General features: G+C 41.0%; 1 protein-coding gene across 13 annotated transcripts in view; it reads right to left on the bottom strand.

Annotated features, from left to right (window-relative positions):
- Positions 1–19340, bottom strand: part of Usp54 (ubiquitin specific peptidase 54) — an 88727-nt gene that overhangs the window by 1685 nt on the left and 67702 nt on the right. For all 13 annotated transcript variants that reach the window (XM_035452294.1, XM_035452295.1, XM_035452296.1 and 10 more), the window contains 3 exons: positions 16460–17838; positions 10097–10215; positions 1349–1535 (listed from right to left, as the gene is read on the bottom strand). In XM_035452294.1, coding sequence (XP_035308185.1) covers positions 1349–1535; positions 10097–10215; positions 16460–17838 — 1685 coding nt within the window. The remainder of the gene's footprint in view (positions 1–1348; positions 1536–10096; positions 10216–16459; positions 17839–19340) is intronic.

Genomic DNA, 19340 nt, shown 5'->3' with positions numbered 1-19340 from the left:
TGCCCAACTCTTTACTTGTCCAAGAATACACACACAGGGGAAAAAAGAAACCTAACCCAGGGCCTTGTACATGCTAGGCAAGCACTCTACCATTGAGCTGTACACCTTAGCCCTAAAAACTCCTATATATTACATCAAAATCAGTCTCTTCCATTTGGGAGAAATGAAACAGTCTCTTGCCTATTGCCATACCTACCTCCCCAGTAATCATTCTCTAACACATTCAAGCACACATATGTATAAATGCATGTACAAGAGTGGCTACTTAATAGAACAAATATATCCCCCTTGCAAACTCCTACAGCAATTACAATAAAATTTTCTTTCCTTTTTTAAAGGTAGAGGTGTGTGTGTGTGTGTGTGTGTGTGTGTGTGTGTGTGTGTGTGTGTGTGTGTGTGTGTATTTCTCTGTGTAGCCTTGATGTTCTGTAACTTTTTCTAGACCAGACTGGCCTCAAACTCACAGATAGCCACCTGCCTCTGTGCTGGGATTAAAGGCATGTCTCACCACTGCCTAGCTTTTTTTGTTGTTGTTGTTTTCTTCTCTCTTTCACTTGGCTTTTCTTAGCAGTTAGGTGGCCTCTACTTAACTCCTTGCTGTATTTCTGAGTTCTTTGCTTTTGTTCATACCACTCTTCCTTCATATACAATATAGAAAGTCTTTTTTGTACATTTCTTTCACTGTGGCATTTGTGACATTGTGGGCTGATAATTCTTTATTGGGATTAGAAGAGACTGCCCTGTGCACTCTATGATGTTTCCAATCATCTGTATACAATACCCATTAATTAAGTGCCAAGTAGTAAGTCCTCTCCCCTATTGAGAACCACAGACTTAAAATGTAAGTTAAACCCATGAGGAGGAAAAAGAGTACATCTTTCTAAGGAGGTCAATGAAAACCAGAATGTTGCTGCCTATCTTTCTCTGGATCATCCGGATCTGTATATATGACATGGGTTCTCAAGGAACAGTGTCTTTCCAGTCTTCCATTCATTTTATCCTCCCACAACATCCCTCAGTTGAAACTCAATAAATAGTAGGGAGAAAACTAGCTGAAAGAGATGACACTTTCATTTTGGAGTTGGATCCCAATGACTCATATACACTTCACCACTTAAAACCTCATACCTTCCTGACTGAAACAATTCAGTTCACTATCATGAATGAAGCATGATGTCTAAAAAGTTATTCAGTCATACTTCAGGAAGATCAGTGCTTGATCTTAAAACAGTAATTCATATACTTATTCCATTCCACCTTGGGACACCCCACTTTCCCCAGTGGGTATACTAATTTGACCCTGAAAAAGAATCACATTTTAGCAGATAATATTAGTTTGGGGTGTTACCTGGGGATCTATAGGGCTCCCCTGCCACGCTGGGCATCAGAACATCAGGGGGCAGGAACTGTGGCTGGGGAGGGTAGAGTTTAGGATCAAGGAGCAATACAGGAGGGTCATGGATGACAGGGAGGGAGGAGGAGCTGGAACAATGGTGCCCGGTTTCCAAAGTCTTTTTCCTCAAGTTTGATGAATCCTTTTAATGAGACAAGACAAAAAACAAGAACAGAAAAAAAAAAAGCACACAAAGATGAGGATTAACATGGTAGGATGTGGTTGGATAAACACAGTGAAGCACGCAGGGGGAATGGAAGAAACTAGAGTACAGCACACTTTTTCTAGAAAGGGACTCACATGACTCCACTATACTATCTGTCGGTCTCCCTGGGAAATGCCTAAAATCCTCTCCTTCTACCATTTTCATCACATCTTCTACCTTCCTAGGCCACCATCTGGGTCTTTAGCAATCTCTTTAATGCTAACAGTGCAATTAAAGAAATAGAAATTGAAATAGAAATTTGAAAATAGGAGCTGAGAGTTAGGCATGTTTATACATGCACACCTATAATCACACACTTAGACTGAGCAGGACTGCTTTGAGTTTAAATCTAGTTTGGCTCTTATAGTAAGTAAACTACCTATTAAAATACACAACTGAATCTTCGCCACCTCTGCCCTGCCACAGCTCCATTCCACAGCTGCCTGTTCCGTGTACCATGCTCCTATTTCCAGTTCCTTATGTTCTGCCATGGCTCCATTCACTTTTGTGATAAAGATCCATAAATATTTCATTTAATCATCAGAAACATTAAAACATCCAAAATTGAATGAACCATTTTCCAAACTCATCCTAGTATCATATTTTTCTAAGTTACTCAGACATAAACTTCCTAGTTCCATTCACCATCACCAAAGAGTCATTTCTACTTATGGATTTCATATTTAAATTTGCCTGGACCACTGAAAAAGCCTTTATTTGATCTTCCCATCTCCTGTTACCTGCTTAAGGTACCCTGTGTTACCTGTCATAAGGTCCCATATGACACAGTGTAACTGATCTCACTTAATCCTGTATTGTCTCTGTGTCCTTTACACACCTCATTTTTCTTATTTTGCATATTCTTATTGTAACTTTTATTTTTGGAGACTGCATCTTGTCATATAGCCTAGGCTGGCTCAATCTTAAATACATCTGCCTCAACCTCACAAGTATAAATGTTACATGCAAGCACTATCACACATAGCTTTTCTTAATGTTTCTCAAACACACCAACTCATCCTATCTCAGGCATTTATACTTACTTTTCTCTAACCAGGAATTCTCTCTCATGGCCCAAAACATCCTCACTGAAATCTCTGATCAAATGTTAATTCCTCTCAAAGATGGTATCACTTACTACCCTAACCCAAAACAGCCCTAAGGAAAGACATTACCTCTTTAACGGCTTTTCCCTTGATTTACTTTATTTTTCATTATCATAATTATCACTGTCTTGGGTTATATCATTTGCTTTTACATGTCTTTTTTTCCTGTAGTAGAATACATTTAATTTCAGTATCCCTAACATCTGAAACAATGCAAGTACTTAGTAAATAATATAGTACATGAAACAATCTATATGTCAGTATATTTAGTTTCCGTTAATAGGCTGCAAGCTATCCAAGGGTAGAATTTGTGTTATATTATCAGTTATATTCATAATATTTATGGAAGTGTTTCACAGAAAAAGGATTCCTAGTAGAATCCCCACTTTCCCTTTGAGCTCCAGCTGTCTTTTCTGCAGTTTTAAGCTTCTTCAGAAAAAGAGCCACCTTAAATGTGACACTCTCCACAAAAATGTCCCTGCCCATTTCCTATCTTTATTATGCTTTTCCCTCTTTGCAGTGGCTAGCAGTCCCGATCCAATTCTCAACTTCTAGCCCATATATCTCAAACCCAGACATTACAAGCTATTTCCAGTAATGAATAAATATACCCAAAACTAATTGTATAACTCTCCAAAACACAATTATCAACCCACAAAACTTGAATATCACCCTTAGTTCCTCTTTCCTCCACATGAAGGTAGGCAGGTAGGCAGGCATGCAGGATTCTCATTGTCCTTTACTTCCTAACTAACTCTCCAATATATTTACTTCTATCTTCTCAAACACCCATTTACCTACAGAATCCTATGTGCTCCATGATCTGACTATTGCTTATATTCTTTGCTATAACTTGTCAACACTTCCATCATTTCTCCTCATCAGACTTTCTAATCCTGTCATGCTAGATTATCCTCTTTTAATCCAACGAAGATTTACTTCAATTCGCTTTGCCTAATACACTCATTTTTTCTTTCTCCATGAAGCCTTCCCTGATACTTCACCTCTTCTATGATGGTCTGAGAGCAGCAAGTATTCAATCACATTATAAAATTGTTTGTGTGTTTATCTGTTTCTATAGTAGACTAAAAGTTCCATGAATCCAGAGACTGTTTAACTCATTAACCACAGCCTCCCCAGATCCTGCATAGCATCAAGTATATAAGTTCAATAAGCATTGTTTTAAAAGGATGAACAAAATCAATAAATAGGTGCATGATACACCAGACAAAAGCAAACTCTCTTAGGAAAATAGCATTTAGATTGAAAATATGTGAGAACAAATGCTATGCCAGGGAAATCACCTTTTCCCAAAGAACAAGAGGAAAAGAAGGCGATGGAAGACAAGGAAGAAGAAAAGAAGTAGTAGGAAAAGGAGGAGGTGAGAAGAAGAGGAGAAGGAAGAGGAAATGTTCATTCATTTAGGAACTTACACTCGTAATCTTTAGAGTTCCTATTGGGAGGGAAAGGGCTGGTAGGAAAGAGACAATCTGCACTATATATCCTTTTAATTGTACCATGTATTTAAAACCTATTTTAATTAGGGGGTTTGGTGTATATAGTCAGGCAAATAGGGGGATTGCCAGCATGTGACATCCTGGAACTACAAATAAAAAATAAAGTAAGCTTGATGTACTGGCACATGCCCTTCATCCCAGCAGACTTCAGCCTGGTCTACCAGCCAGGGTACATAATGAGACCCAATATATAATAAAAACACCACAATAATAATGTAAGCAAAATAAACCTGTTTTTACATTTTTATCAAATTGATCTGGTGGGTGGACAAGCTTCAAAGCAGGATGCTCTGTATCCTGACAGCTATAGTATTGAAAGTTCAGCTTGTTTAAAAAGGATGTAAGAGTCTCAGAAGAGTAGATTACCTATAAACTTAGCCAACAAGTAGAATTTGAGTGTGTTGATTGATCTCTGCTATGTGGATGAAGAGTGACAGTAATCCCTGAGGTTTGAAGGTAAAGACAGGACAGCCACCACAAGTTCAAGGCCAGCATGGTCTACACAGTGAATCAGAGAACAGCCAGGGCTATAGCCATAGCAAAACCCTGTCTCAGAAGAAACCAAAACACAGAAATAGGATAAAAATAAGTTTAGAAGTCTCAAAAAGGGGGTGTTTTAATCATTTTTTTTCTTTTTAGGTAATACGTTTCACTTTTGATTTAACGTTTACTGGACCCTACTCAGTCATGCACTAAGCGTAGAGAAAGAAAAACAGAACATCTCATCTTTCTCCTTCCTTTTATGAGTTCAATTAGTATCACCTGATCAGCAACTTTTGCTTCCCAGATTCTTCTCAAGGCTTCCAGGACTCCCATTTGGAAAGCCTGGCCCACAACTGTAGAGCCAGTCACTGGATCACAAGAGTGGCAGCTTCATTGGTAGTTCATTCACTAATGAACACATTGATAAATGGGCTATTAAAAGATATGGACTGAGCCAGGCATGGTGACACATGCCTTTAGTCTCAGCACTCAGGAGGCAGAGGCAGGTAGATCTCTGTGATTTTGAGGCCAGCCTGGTCTATAGCATGAATTCCAGGACAGCCAAGGTTACACAAGAAAGCCTGCCTTGAAAACAACAGCAACAAAAGGTATGGACTAATTGGAAAGAGTAAATCACTTAAAGGTGTGCCTTTGAAAGGTATACCTGTCCCTGGACCCTTCCATCACAGTCACTCTGCTTCATGCCCTCTTTAACACATGTTCTGCCTTGGCTCAGGACCAAAGCAATGGAGCTATCCATCACAGGGAGAAACCTCTAAGATCACAAGTTAAAATAAATTCTTCCTTCCTTGTCTCCATAGGTATTTTGCAGAGGTGAGCAAATTAACACAACTCTTCACATCTTAGGATCATTTTAAAAGGGTTGCAGAACTTTCAACACTGCTCCAGGAAAGGACCATCCTCTGGACTTTGAATACATGTATGCAAATAAGGACCACATGTCCTGATTCTGGATAGATGTATAACTTTCCCCAAATGGCGACTGTCAGTTTTTCTCTGCTCTTTCACTTACACTGTATTTTTACTAGCAAGGAGGAAGGTGCTCTGAACAGACGGATCCTGACTCTACTTACAAAGCTATGTATTTGATCTGCGCAGAATTTGTATTTGTAATTCGGACTTCTGGGGATGACCCTAAAGTCCTGCCCTGGATGAAAGTCCGAGGGTTGCTTGATTTGATCTGCGCAGAATTTGTAATTTATATTTGATCTGCGCAGAATTTGTAATTGAACCATAGGGTAAGCAGACTTGCGAGAACCTTGGTTCCACCCTGGATGAAAGTCCAAGGTTTGGTTGTAATTTTGGTTTGGGGCACCATTTCTTTGCCGCGGTTTGTCCTGTCTAATGTTTGTGCTGTCTAATGTGCTGTCATTTGTGTTATGTGTTTCTTAAGCATCTCTTTCTGTCCCACATTGCCCATGCACGTGGCATGCATGGGTCAGGGGGTCAGGGGTCTTTTCTTCTCTGAGCACATGGCGCCACCTCAACTGTGATCGGCAGATGCGCCGGAGGACAGACTGCCACTCTGAGGACACCCAGGACCCAAGAGGTATGGACGCGGGCCAAGGACACTTGGACCCGCCTCAGTTAGCCGCCAGGTTCTGCCGCCTGGCTTCCCGCGCCATTGCCTTATAAGCAGCGCGGGCGGATTGGGTTGGCGTCTATTCTTTCCTGTCTATTCAGGATCCACCACAACACCCCCTTTCTATTCCCACCTGAGGGTCTATGAGGCATGCCCAGTAGGGCTGTTTCTGCCCCAGCGGCTGTCTCGGGTGTTTCCCTGCTCTGAGGGAATATGGCTACAAGGCCACCATCTGCTACTCATCTTTCTGTGCTCCACACACATGGTATGCAGGGGGGGCCGCAGGAGTCTTTCCCACCCCTGGATTGGCCAAGGGTCTGGGGTTACCAGCAGCACCCCCACCCCAGGTCTCTCTGCCTTGAGCACATGGAGCTCTAGCGTATAAACTTATCTGGCCTGATCCGGACATCTAAATGGCCTTAAAGTTATTAAGGACTATAAAAGGGACTTTGACAAAATTTTTATGTTAACTAAAAAATAAAAAAAATATAAAAGACAAGTAATAAAGAGAAAAAAAAAGAAAATTTGTCTAAGAATGTCTAAGAAAGTCAGAGAAAAGTTAGAGGTCAGAGAAAAAGATTATTATAGAAGGTCAGAGGAAAGTTGTCGAAGGTCAGAGAAAAGGTTGTTACAAGTCAGAGAAAAATGTAAACTGTGCTATGGTTTCTCATGTCTACAAACAGTAAATTTTAAAAATAATAATATAAGTTAAAATTTTAACCATATTAAGCTAATTCTGTTTTTAAAAAAGTCCTGTTTATTTCTCAAGTAAATTATGTATACTTGTTTTAAAAATGTTCTATTTCCTGGTATAAACTTAAGCATGTTAAGCAAAGCAAGTTACGGCCATTTTGTAACTGGTCACATGACTTGACTGGTCGCCATTTTGCTAAAGTTAAAAAAAGAATACTTAAACCGCCATCTTGACTAAAGGTGACCGCATGGAAATTAGAGGTACCATCTTAGAAACAAGTTTTTCAATTAAGATTTAAAATGTTAATGCTTCTATATATTACAGAAAGACCTTAAGGGAATTTAAATTTCTTTTTAAAACCAGTTTTCAAATGTTTGTTTTTATTAAAGTTTGTACTTAAAGAGCTTCAATTTAGAATTATTCTTAAGCAAAGCCTGACAATGTAAAGTTCTTGTTTTATAAAAGATGCTAATCTGTTACAGTTTGTGTTTTCAGAAGTTATGTTTAGGATGTTGGTAGCACACACCTTTAAGCTCAGGGTGTAGATGGCATACGCCTTTAATCCCACCACTCGGGAGTAAGAGGCAGATGGATCTTTATGAGTTCAAGGCCTGCCTGGTCCGGCAGATCGAATTCCAGGACAGGCTCCAAAGTCACAGAAAAACCCTGCCTCAGAAAGAAGTTAAGCTACTGTTTAAGAAATATAAGGTAGCTCTATACAGTTTTAAGTTCAGCTGTGCTGTTTCAAACATTTTACTAAGTTAAAACCAGTTACAGTCAGACTAAATCATTTACAGAAATAAGACCTTACCTAGCCACCTGTATGCTTAATGTGTGCTTAAGAAAAGTAACTAAAACAGACAAACAGACCTCTAATGCTTCAGAGATCTTCAGAATATGGCATTTAAATTGTTATCTTTAAAGTTTATAATGTCAGACAGACTGCCAGATCCGGACAGTGACCCAAAGTCTCCAAAGAAGATTACGAGGCACCTCAGTTCCTGCACCTGGACCAGTGAGCGAGATGCTCAGATGTGATACCTGCCGCCTGCCAGAACCTAGCCGAGACTGTGGACAAAGCTGCTGAACACTGGAAAATTGATTGTACCCCTTTGCCTAGACAAAACAAGGTCAGTCTTTTCCATGTCCCTCTTCCACAGAGAGGAAAAAAACTCTCACAGTATAGGCCTGGCGAAGATTGCTGGTCTTTGAGACACCTGCCTCCAGCGGTAATGGAGAAACTTGGGTATGGACTGGCTTCTAACTGGCTTCTGTCACTTTTTAGTAGATTCGGATAAAGTATACCCTTCTCAGATCTCTGAAATATTACTGGTTGTCAGCTTGACAGCATCGGGCAGTCAGATCCACTATAGACTAGTCAGTATGTTAGCTAATAAAATAGTGACTATCTACTGTTCAGGCACAAGTTCAAAGTTTTTAAGTTTATTTTGGTTGTCATCTAAGTACAAACTTAAAGGGCTTTTCATCAGGCCAAAGGCACCTCTGTCCAATCCATACCTGGCTCTTTGGACAGAAGAAAAATATACATGCTTATAGCCCAAATCTGTAGTTTTTGCTAGGACTCAAAGTTATAAATATGTTCTTGCTGTTTGAACAGATATCCAGATGTCTGCTTTTTCTGCACTGTGGGCTTCAATAAATAAGTTTTAACCTCTGTTCCTAGTTTAAACATGTCTTAAACAGGTTTCTGCTTCTGGCAGACATCTGAATATCAGTTGCTGACTACAGGCTGTTCTAAGACTGCGAGCCCTGGACTTGCTGTGGATATGAACCAGTCCAGCTGATATGGACACCCCTGTCTCTGCAACAGTGTCTGCTAACCAGAAGCCCCTGATGGATTCCCCATTGCCTAAATTCCTTTTTGCTTTTGACTAGCATTTCAACCTTCTGGGGTCCCTAACTTCGTCCCAAAGTCAGCAGGAAGCAGTTTGGAAAAGAATTTCGCCGTCCATTTTCCCTGGTTAAAATGCTAAGTCAAAGGGAACTCCCTTACATGGGGATGCCAGTATCTATCACTCCCTGATGGGGATGCTAGAGAGACAGCAATTCCATGATTGGAATTTACAAAAAAGAAAATGGGGGAATGAAGGAACCGGCTTCCCTTTTGGCAGCCATAATGGTCGAACATGTGCTTCTATGACCTTGACCTAGTCACTAAAGTCAGATGCCTGACTCGTGACAAGGAGCCAATCAGAGGTTAGCTGGTGGCGCTATGCTTTACGACCCTGGGTGTGCTTTACGGACAAGCGCACGACAATGACGTAGAGAGCATAGCAACCACCCTGGGAGGGCCTATGAGCCATAACAACCAGTTGACCAATCAACACAGGGCAAGCCCTCCAAGCCTGGAGGCACACCAATCGTGAGCCTGTGCGTACCCCTAGACACTCCCCTTACGCTGCCCTATAAGATCTTTGGGGAGACCTTAGGAGCCGTCTTTTTCTAGCCGTCTGCCATGGCGGGTGGGTGAAAGACCCGAGCTAACATGGGGTTAGTTCGTTAAATTACAATAAAGCCTCGTGCAGTTTGCAGCAAGCTCTCGAATCCGCCTGGTGATTGGGGTGACCGCGAACCTGGCCTGAGACCCCGAATACTTGAGTTTTCGGGGGTCTAACAGCCTGCGCTGCCTCCCTTCCTGAGGAAAGGCTTTCACTTAGACTGGTGAGATGCATCCTCCCCATCCCCTCTGAGACCTCAACAAGCAGCAGCTTTCAAACACACACACACACACACACACACACACACACACACACACACACACACACACACATCCCCACACACAGGCTGATGTAAGACATTAGACCTGTGTTTTCTTTTCCCCCCAGGCCCTGTACTCAGGGGTATGGGAAAAACTGGTTAAGACTCTGAATTAACATCTAAATTAGACAGACTCCAAAGGCAGATGCCATGTGATAGCCTCCTATCACTCAAAGCAGTCCGATTTAGATCATTCTCGCAGCCTCACACCAGGCGTAGGCCTGTGCACCAACTAGCTCCCTTCCACTGGTCTCTTTGCATGCTTTCTTCTCTAGTTCACCTCCCAAGTCCAGCACTATAGCACTAGAGGCTGATACCTGAGAGACAGGCGCTGTGCTCGATCCATGAAGAGCATGCTCCATCTCTGCTGTTGGAGTCTTTGAGAGATCAAGACCAGGGGCTGAGTGCAGTCTCCTCCCCATGCCATCTGCAAAGCCTAAGGAAGAAAACAAAAACAAGCTGAAGCCATCCCTCCTCTGGGGCTAAAACCTGAGCCTGGGAGCACAAGCACCAGAGAAAGTAATTCTCATGCATGTCTGAGTCCAACGGGGAGTGTGCTCCTTGAGTCTATAAACAGCAAATCTCAGAATGTAGACAAATTCCTACACCAAAACTACTGAAGACGTTTCTAAGAAAGGAGCTCTAAAAACAATCTGCTTAATATCCTCTGTCCTTTAACATGTCTCTTTTATGAATAAAGCCAGTTCTGTTCTTTTTTAGAATTGGGCCCAATACTTGTAGTCTATAGAGGAAACTATCTGACAGTGATCTTCTAACATATTGTGTTAAGAAAAAAAATGTTTAATATCTCTAGTTTAGTTCAGAATTTAATGATCACAGTCATTGTAAATCAAATCTGCTTCCTTTGATATAACAGGAAAATGAGTTCCAGAGTCTGATAGTGTTTTAACCAGAACTGGAACTCAAGTTTTTCAATGTTCAGCACAGTGTTCTATTGTCTTCTGATGCCTTCCCACTCTCCCTGAGAAGGATCACTTCAGGAATATTTAGCATGTGTGATATTCTTTTATCCCCACTTACTCTTGGCTTTTTCTCAGTCACTTGAATTATAAACAACCATTAATACCACTCTAAACTGATATGTGACCCCTCCCAAGGGGCTGTCCCCAATTCAACTAATTAAAGTCTTTGAAAATGTACCTGCCCTTGACCTACATTGGTATGTGTGTGTGAGTGCAAGCATGCGAACGCGCGCGCACGCGCGCGCGCGCGCACACACACACACACACACACACACACACACACACACACACACCCCAATTCGTATCTGGATATGCTGCTGTGATACAGGTGCATGTGCACACACACATACATACATGGCATAAGTTCATGTAGGTACTTAAGATCAGTTATTTTGAATATTTCCTATTACTTAATGCACTGATTTTTATAATAGTACTGATTCATCTGGGAGCCTTAAAAAGTATACCTTCTCAGGGAATGGGGTTATAGTTCAGTTGTATAACACTTGCATGAAGTTCTGGGGATTCAATCTTCAGTGAGTAGAAAGGGGGTATGGGCATGGGACAAAGACAAGACACCAACTTCCCGGGCCTTACCACAGATCTGACTCAGAATGTTTCTGGTGGAACCTTGGGACTTTTTACTTTTTTGGGGGGGGGGATCAAGACAGGGTTTCTCTGTGCAACAGTCCAGTGTGTCCTGGAACTCAATCTTTAGACCAGGCTGGCCTTGAACTCAGAGATCTGCCTGCCTCTGCCTCCTGAGTGCTAGAATTAAAGGGAGGAAACACCATTACATGGAGAAAGTCTTTACTTTTAAAAGGCCCTCCAACTAATAAATAATTTTAAAATGCAGCCTGGTGTGATGACAAACAACTGTATTCCAAGTACTTACAAGGTAGAGACAGGAGGATGAAGAAGTTTAAGGCCATTCTGAGCTACAGGAGACTGTAACAAAAAATGTTTTTAATAAATAAATAAAGGGCTAGAGAAATGGCTTAGCAGTTAAGAGCACTGGCTAAGCTTCCAGAGGACCTGGGTTTGATTCCCAGCAGCTACACAGTAATTCACAACCATCTGTAACTTTTGATCTAGAGACTCCTCCTCCTGCCCTCCACAGGTGCTGCACACATGTGGTGCACAGACATACATTCCAACTGTGCAGGTTGTCCTCTGAACAAGGCACATGTGCTAAGACAAACATACATATACATATACTAAATGGTTCCAGTTTTGTTTTTTATATTATTTTCTGTGTATAAGTGTAATGTCTACATGTGTGTCTGTGTAGCACTTGCATGCAGTGGCCCTAGAAGTCAGAAGAGGGCACTAGAACCCCTGGAACTGGAGTTGAAGATGGCTGTGAGCTGCCATATAGGTGCTGGTAATTGAACCTGGGTCCTCTGTAAGAGCAACAAGTGCTCTAAGCCACTAAACCATCTCTCCAGTCCCACATAGCATCCTTTTTAATTTTTATTTTTCCATGGTCTTGGAGGTTGAATCTGGGGCCTGGTGGATGCTAATTAGCTACATGTTCTACCACTGGTTCATACCTGTAGCCCAGTAGTATCCTTTGATACAAAAAAGTTCTCAACTTTGATGTAGCACACATAGTTTATGCTATTTTTACCTCCTATAGCCTGTTTTCTTGGTGTCATATCTAAGAAATTGTCAAATCCAGGCCTTAAAGCTTTTCTCATAGTTTTTTTTTTATTTTATTTTCATAGTTTTACCTCTTTAGATTGAACATTCAAATTCAAGTCATTTTTTAAAAATATATTTATTCTTATTTTTATGCATATGGGTGTTTTGCCTGCCTCTATGTCTATGCACAACATGCATACCTGGTGCCTGCAGAGAACAGAAGCCAGCATCAGATGCCTTGGGATTGGAGTTACATATGGTGGTGAGTCATCATGTAGGTGCTGCACCCTCTCCAAGTGCACAAAATGCTTTTAACCACTGATCCATCTCTCAGCACCCATAAATGTTTGTTTGTTTAAGAAAGAAATAATCGGGTAGTGGTGCACACAGTTAATCCCAGAACTTGGGAGGCAAAGGCAGGCAGATCTCTGACAGTCTGAGGCCAGCCTGGTCTACAGAACAAGTGCCAGGACAGGCTCCAAGGCTACACAGAGAAATCCTGTCTCGGGGGAAAAAAAAAAAAAAAAAAAAGAGGAAGGAAGGAAGGAAAGAAACAATATACTGTCTGATATTTTTTTAAAATAAACAAGTAGGTACACGTAGGTATAGCGCCTTATTTTTTAGTCTATCAACTTGTGCAACGTGTTCCTGTACTGATCCCTGGTACATAACAACCAGCATCATGTATCTAAACAGTTAACAAAACAAAAAACTACCACACCACAAACCTGTAAGTAATGCATTGCACAATCCATTTACAGTGATCATATTTTATAATAATGATCTTATAGGGAAAAATTTAAAATCTTGTGAGGAAGGAAAGTATGTGTGGAGATGTTATGGCCAAATCAAAATTGGTCTTTTGTTCATAAAATGACAAGTTAATCACCAGGAAAACTGGTAAAAACTACCTGGGGGTTAATTACAACATTTACTTTCACTCTTTTTAATATATTTAAATTTTCTTTCCTCGATTTTTGAAACAGAGTTTCACTATGTAAACCTGGCTGACTTGGAACTCACCATGTATACCAGACTGCACTAGAACACACAAGGATCTACCTCCTGTTGCCATCTAAGTGTTTGGATTAAAGGAGTGCAAAAGCTACTTTTAATGTTTCAGTAGACATGGATACAATGATTTCTGTGCAACTTGAAGGCACCAGAAAACTTATAATATAGAACAAAAAAGCAGAGGCTATACAATTCTTCAGGAACTAATAAGTCAGGATTAATCATCACAAAAGACCAAACACTGATTTCATTCATAGGAAATGTCCAGAACAGATCAATGCATAGAAGAAACACTTGCATTTACTTGGCTGGAGTAAGGGAGATGGATAAAGGACAAGAGGCATAGAACTGTTGCTGAATAGGAGACTTCTTTGGAAAGTGATAAAAACAAACAAACAAACAAAAACCAACCCTTTAAAACTGGTTTTGTGTGTGTGTGGGGGGGGGGAGTGTGCAAGCCTTTAATCCCAGCACTTGGGAGGCAGAGGCAGGTGGATCTCTGTGAATTCCAGACCAGCATGGTCTATAAGAGCTAGTTCCAGGACAGCCTCCAAAGCCACAGAGAAACCCTGTCTCGAAAAAATAAAAACAAGCAAACAAACAAAAACAAAAAACAAACAAAACTGGTTTTGGTGGACAGTTAAGAGCACTGGCTCCTCTTATAGAGTACTTTGGTTGATTCCAAGCACCCACCTGGTGGTTTACATCCATTCCTAAGTACAGTTCCAGGGGATCCCATGTCCTCTCCTAGTATGCAGGTACCAGGTAGGCACAAGGTGTGCAGCCATACATGCAGGTAAAATACCCATAAGCATAAAATAAAACTGGTTGTGGTAAGCTGGCGTAGTATTTGCCTTGAACCCCAATAATCTGGGAGGCAGAGGATAAGAATAATCTGAGGCAAGAGGATCCCCATAAATTTGAGGATAGCTGGAGCTACGTACTGAGTTTAATACCAACCTGGACTACATGATAAGAATCTCAAAACAAGAAAAAGTTTTGCAGTTACAAACAAAAAAGGTCAAAGGTAAACTTACAAAAACACTAGACTAGGCTATAGGCAGTAGTTAAGTTACTGTCCAGCCCACTGGCTCTCTTATGCATTCAATAAACTATGCTAAAACAAACAAACAAACAAAAACCTGCCCCCCCCAAAAAAAAAAACCCTAAGAATGCAATAGTGTTAGCTGAGATGAAGACTGAACCACTGTGGATGGCCCACCTCCTGGCTGGAGTCCTAAACTGTGTAAGTGGAGAAAAGGAACTAAGTAGCAGCATGCATTCATTCCTCTCTGCTTCTTGAGTATGGATGTGATGACCTGATGCTTCAAGTTCCTCCAGGCTTCAATTCCCATCAGAACGGACTTGAATTATGAACCAAAACAATACACCTTTGACCCTTAAGCTGATGTCAGGATATTTTTTTCTTTTTACAGCAATAGGAAAAGAAATCGTTAGTTTATACATTTTTGGAAATACCTACAGTGAGAAATGTTATTGTAAGTTGATTTTTGTTGTTTGTTTATTGAGACAGAGTCTCACTATGTAGCTCTTGTCCTGGAACTCACTATGTTGACCAGGCTAGCCTCAAACTCATACACATCTGCCTGTCTGTGCCTTCCAAGAGCTGTAATTAAAGGTGTGTGCCAAGACATCTGGCTTTATTTTAAGTATTATAAAAGTTTTCCAGTTTTGTTTTGTATGTTTAATATTCAACTAGTTTAATTTTGTAATGCTTTATTTTATGTGATATTTTATTTACTTTTATATGTCTATGATGTATGTGTATGTAGGTACACATGTTACAGCATGCATGTGGAGGTCAGAGAACAACTTTGTAGAGTCAGTTCTCTATATCCATCTTTTTTTCTTAAAGATTAATTTGTATTTTATGTATATGAATGTTTCACCTGCATGCATATCTGTATAACACATGAATGCAGTTCTCACAAAAGCCAGAAGAGGGCATCAGTTGTGACCCACCATGTGGTTGCTGGAAATTGAACCCATGTAAAGTCTGGAAGAGCAGAAAGGTTTTTTGTTTTTTCATTTGTTTGTTTGCTTTTCTGAGACAGTTTCTCTGTGTAGCCCTTGCTGTCCTGGAACTCACTCTGTAGAACAGGCTGCGCTCAAACTCACAGATCTGCCTGTCTCTATCTCCTGAGTACAGGGATTAAAGGGGAGTGCCACCACTATACCCAGCAAGCAGAAAATATTCGTAACCACTGATCCATCGCACTACCCTGTCTCCTTCCACCCTTAATGAGGATGGGTTCTGGGAGTCAAGTTCAAGTCACTAGACTTGTGCAGAAAGTGCCTTTTCCCACTATACCATCTCAGTGGCATGATACTATTATTCTTAAAACACTTAATTTTAACTTAATGTCTTCAAGCATTCTTTTTCTCTTACATTAGAAGCTCAGTGAAATAGATCCTGGCCTTTCTGAATTCATTAAAATCATTCCATATTAACTTGTCTTGTGTACCTACAGAGTACTTAGTAAATATTATTGTAAAGTCTACATTAGAATGCAGATCAGAAACACCATAATATCAACTTTTAAGTCTATGTAGTATCCAAGGAACATAAATGGCAGTCCCTGGAAGAACCAGAGGTCTTGATATTGGTAGCTAAGTAAAATCAGAAAATGTCAAATGTAGAGACTTGGTTTAGTGTGGTTATTCTTGTTGCAAGATAAACCTGGAGCCTGATTCTTGGATTACTTTAACATCTAAAACACAGAAAAAGAGAACTCTTCTCAGCCTTCCTCATTTCCTGCTATCTCGTTCTCAGAGACCTATCAACCACTTCTTTAGACTACATTCTGGAGAGACCACAAGCAAATACTTAAGTGGTCATTTCCTTTTAAGGAAGGAATTACTCTCTGAGGGATAATTCTGACCCCATCTCCATTCTGGCCAGAAAGGAAAAAAAAAAGTCTAGTCCGTCTCCTGAAAGCTGTAGGAGGAAAGTCAGAAGTTTTATTGCTTCTCTGGCTTTCAGTTTTTGTATGTCCCCACCACTGGTCGTATTTTTACCTGTTTGGTTAAGTGTCTGCCAAGCCACATCCTGCAACCTCCATTCAGAACAGCCAGTTGGAGAGGCCTGAAGACTGGCTTGGTAGAGAGACTCCAACTCAGAGGTCTCTTGCTCTGTGTCTTGGTTCCAGTGTGGATGCAAAAGGATGTGATTTCTCTCTGGATAGGTTACACATTTATGGGTATCATGAGAAGAGGGCTTGACTCCAGGCCCAGGGCCCCTGTGTGTAACCTGAGAATCACAGAGTCTTGTGACATTTACCCAGGAATCCAAAGACAAAGATGTCCCCAAGTTGACACTGCTACCCAGTTCCTTGGACCTAGTCTCTGTCACTTGGGGTAGCTTTCCTTGGTATATATTTGGCTCAGCCAATCTGGGCTGTCCTCTTCCAGCGGTTTCCCCATTGGGAAGCCCAGAGTCCACAGCAAGAGGATTATCAGCAGGATCTTCCCAGGAGGGCAGTCTTTCCCTGCCATCTACAGAAGGCTGCAGTTTTACCCAGCGACAGTGGTCTTTTCCTGAACCCTGGGGTAATGGAGGTATAAAGTCAGAAGAGTTCTTCCTTAGACCATTTGGCAAATTTCGATCCTGGGAACCTATAACATCCCTCATAGAGGTATTCTGCATCTTCTGGAACTGCTCTGTCAATGAGCGGACAAGTCCTTTTGTACTGGGGAACTCTGGCCTACAGGGCTCCTCACTGCCTCTGACCACTTTTGAAGTCAATGAAGTTTGGAGTCTTTGGGCTTGAAGATGTTGGTTAAGTTTCTGCATGGGATCAATAGCATGAAGCTCAGGTGAAGCAGCAGCAGACATAATGGGGTGGTAGGCCCTGTAAGGAGGAATACTAGGCTGAGCTGATGAGCCTGAAGGACTATTTAGGCTATGTATAACTGTTTCAGAAGTGGCTTCGCCTGTTGAATGTGACCAAGGCATCACCATGGATATATCAATAGGATTCTTCTTTTCTTCAAACAGCAGATCTTGAACTATGTCCCTTCCTTCTGGTGGTGGGAATTTGCTGCAAGTGCTGTTGTCATCCCTGTGGCCTTGTAGTTTATCTTCAAGGGCATCCAATGGCAGACATTCATGCTGAGAATTCATCTCAACTCTGCCTGTTGTTTTAGGTAAATCCCGCCTGTGGAATGCAGAGGGATTAATGCTGTCCACCTCAAATGACGTCAGAAGCTTCAGAGATCTACTAGGGGAATTGTGCTGTGAACCAGATGAAACAGATGGCTCTGGGGCGAATGATGAGTGTGACTCATGGCAGGAAGCAGGTGAGTGGAAGAAAGAACTGGTCCCAAACTCTGTATCCTTGCAGGGTTCCAGCTGTGCCTCCTGGCTTAACAATACTTGGAGCGGGATAGGCTGCTCACTGAAACAAATGGAGAGAATCAGTCAGAAGGTGCTTTAACTATAATACTTCCAAAAAGAACTATTCATTCCATTTCACTTACAGTTATTCACAGATATCATGAAGAGAAAGACCAACACAAACAAAGCCAATAGTTCACAGGTTCACAAAAGAAAGGGAAGGTAATATTATTATCTATTCAATGTCATCACCAATTTTGTATATGTGGTATTAAGTACAGTCTTTGACAAAATTCTCCACAACCTGTGAAGTCTCATTCCAATCACATTCTACTTGCAAGTTAAAAAAAGATAAAAATTGTTTCTCTCCCATGCAGATGATACAGGTGGGAACGCCTAAAAATCACTCATGCCATATAACAAAAATCCCAGCTGCTGTACAAAGAAGGAAGTGCTCTCCTAAAGTCCTATGCAGTAGCTCAGTAAAAAGGATATTATTACTACAGAATACAAGGTGATTTGCATTCCCGGAGTGTACAGAAATCAACTAGGTGCTTATTCATTGTATTCCTCACTCAGATGCTTCCTTACAGTGATACATCAGGATACTCTTCACACTGAGGACTAGGAAACAGGACAACTGCATTTAGTTGATTCTCACTGTTTTCGATTTCTGACCAAAACACATGTAGTCTAATAGGAAACTTCAACCTTTCCAATTTTAGATTATAAAGATTAAGAATTATCAAGATTTAGATTATCAAGATTAAGAATATGAAAATCCAAAACTAAAATGCTTCAAACTCCCAATTCTTTTTGAGCACAGACACAATGATGAAAGTTAAGTTTGGAACTTGGAGCACCTCAGACCTCAGATTTCAGGGCTGAGGGTATTCAGCCTATCTATTTGAGTGTTCCAAAATCTGAGGGTATTCAGCCTATCTACAAGAGTGTTCCAAAAATCTGAGGATATTCAGCTTACCTACGTGAGTGTTCTAAAATCTGAGAGAAAAAAAAAAACAAAAAAAAAACAAAACCTGAAATCTGAGCTAGACAGCAGTGCCAACCTCTAACCCCAGCACTTAGGAACCAGAGGCAGGAGGATCACAATAGGCTTGAGACCAACACAGTCTGCCTAGTAAGTTCCAGACCAGCTAAAGCTACAAAGCAAAACCCTATCTCAAAAAATGTAGAGAAAAAGGTAGAGGGAGGTAAGAGGAAGGGAGGGAAAGGGAAAGAGAGAGAGCCAGAAAGAAATAAAAAGACAGAGATACAAGAGAAAGCTAGAGAGGGAGAAAAAGGGAGAACAGAAAGAAAGGCAGAGACAGAAAGACGAAAGAGACATAAAGACATAGAGAGAGAGAGACAAACAGATACTGACTTCTGGTCTCAAGCCATTTTAGATAAGAAATCCTCAACCTGTATATTACAAATGTTTGTGGATTTAGTCATCCCATCACTCTTGTAACATGAATGTAAAACTCTAATCAAAACAAGAAAACCTGGCCTAGCAATGTTGCTCATTTGGTAAGAGTGCTGGCCCAATGTGCAGGATGCCTCGGG

Source organism: Cricetulus griseus (assembly GCF_003668045.3).
Source record: "Cricetulus griseus strain 17A/GY chromosome 1 unlocalized genomic scaffold, alternate assembly CriGri-PICRH-1.0 chr1_1, whole genome shotgun sequence".
NCBI classification, from domain to species: domain Eukaryota; kingdom Metazoa; phylum Chordata; class Mammalia; order Rodentia; family Cricetidae; genus Cricetulus; species Cricetulus griseus.
This window is presented reverse-complemented; position numbering and strand designations above follow the sequence as displayed.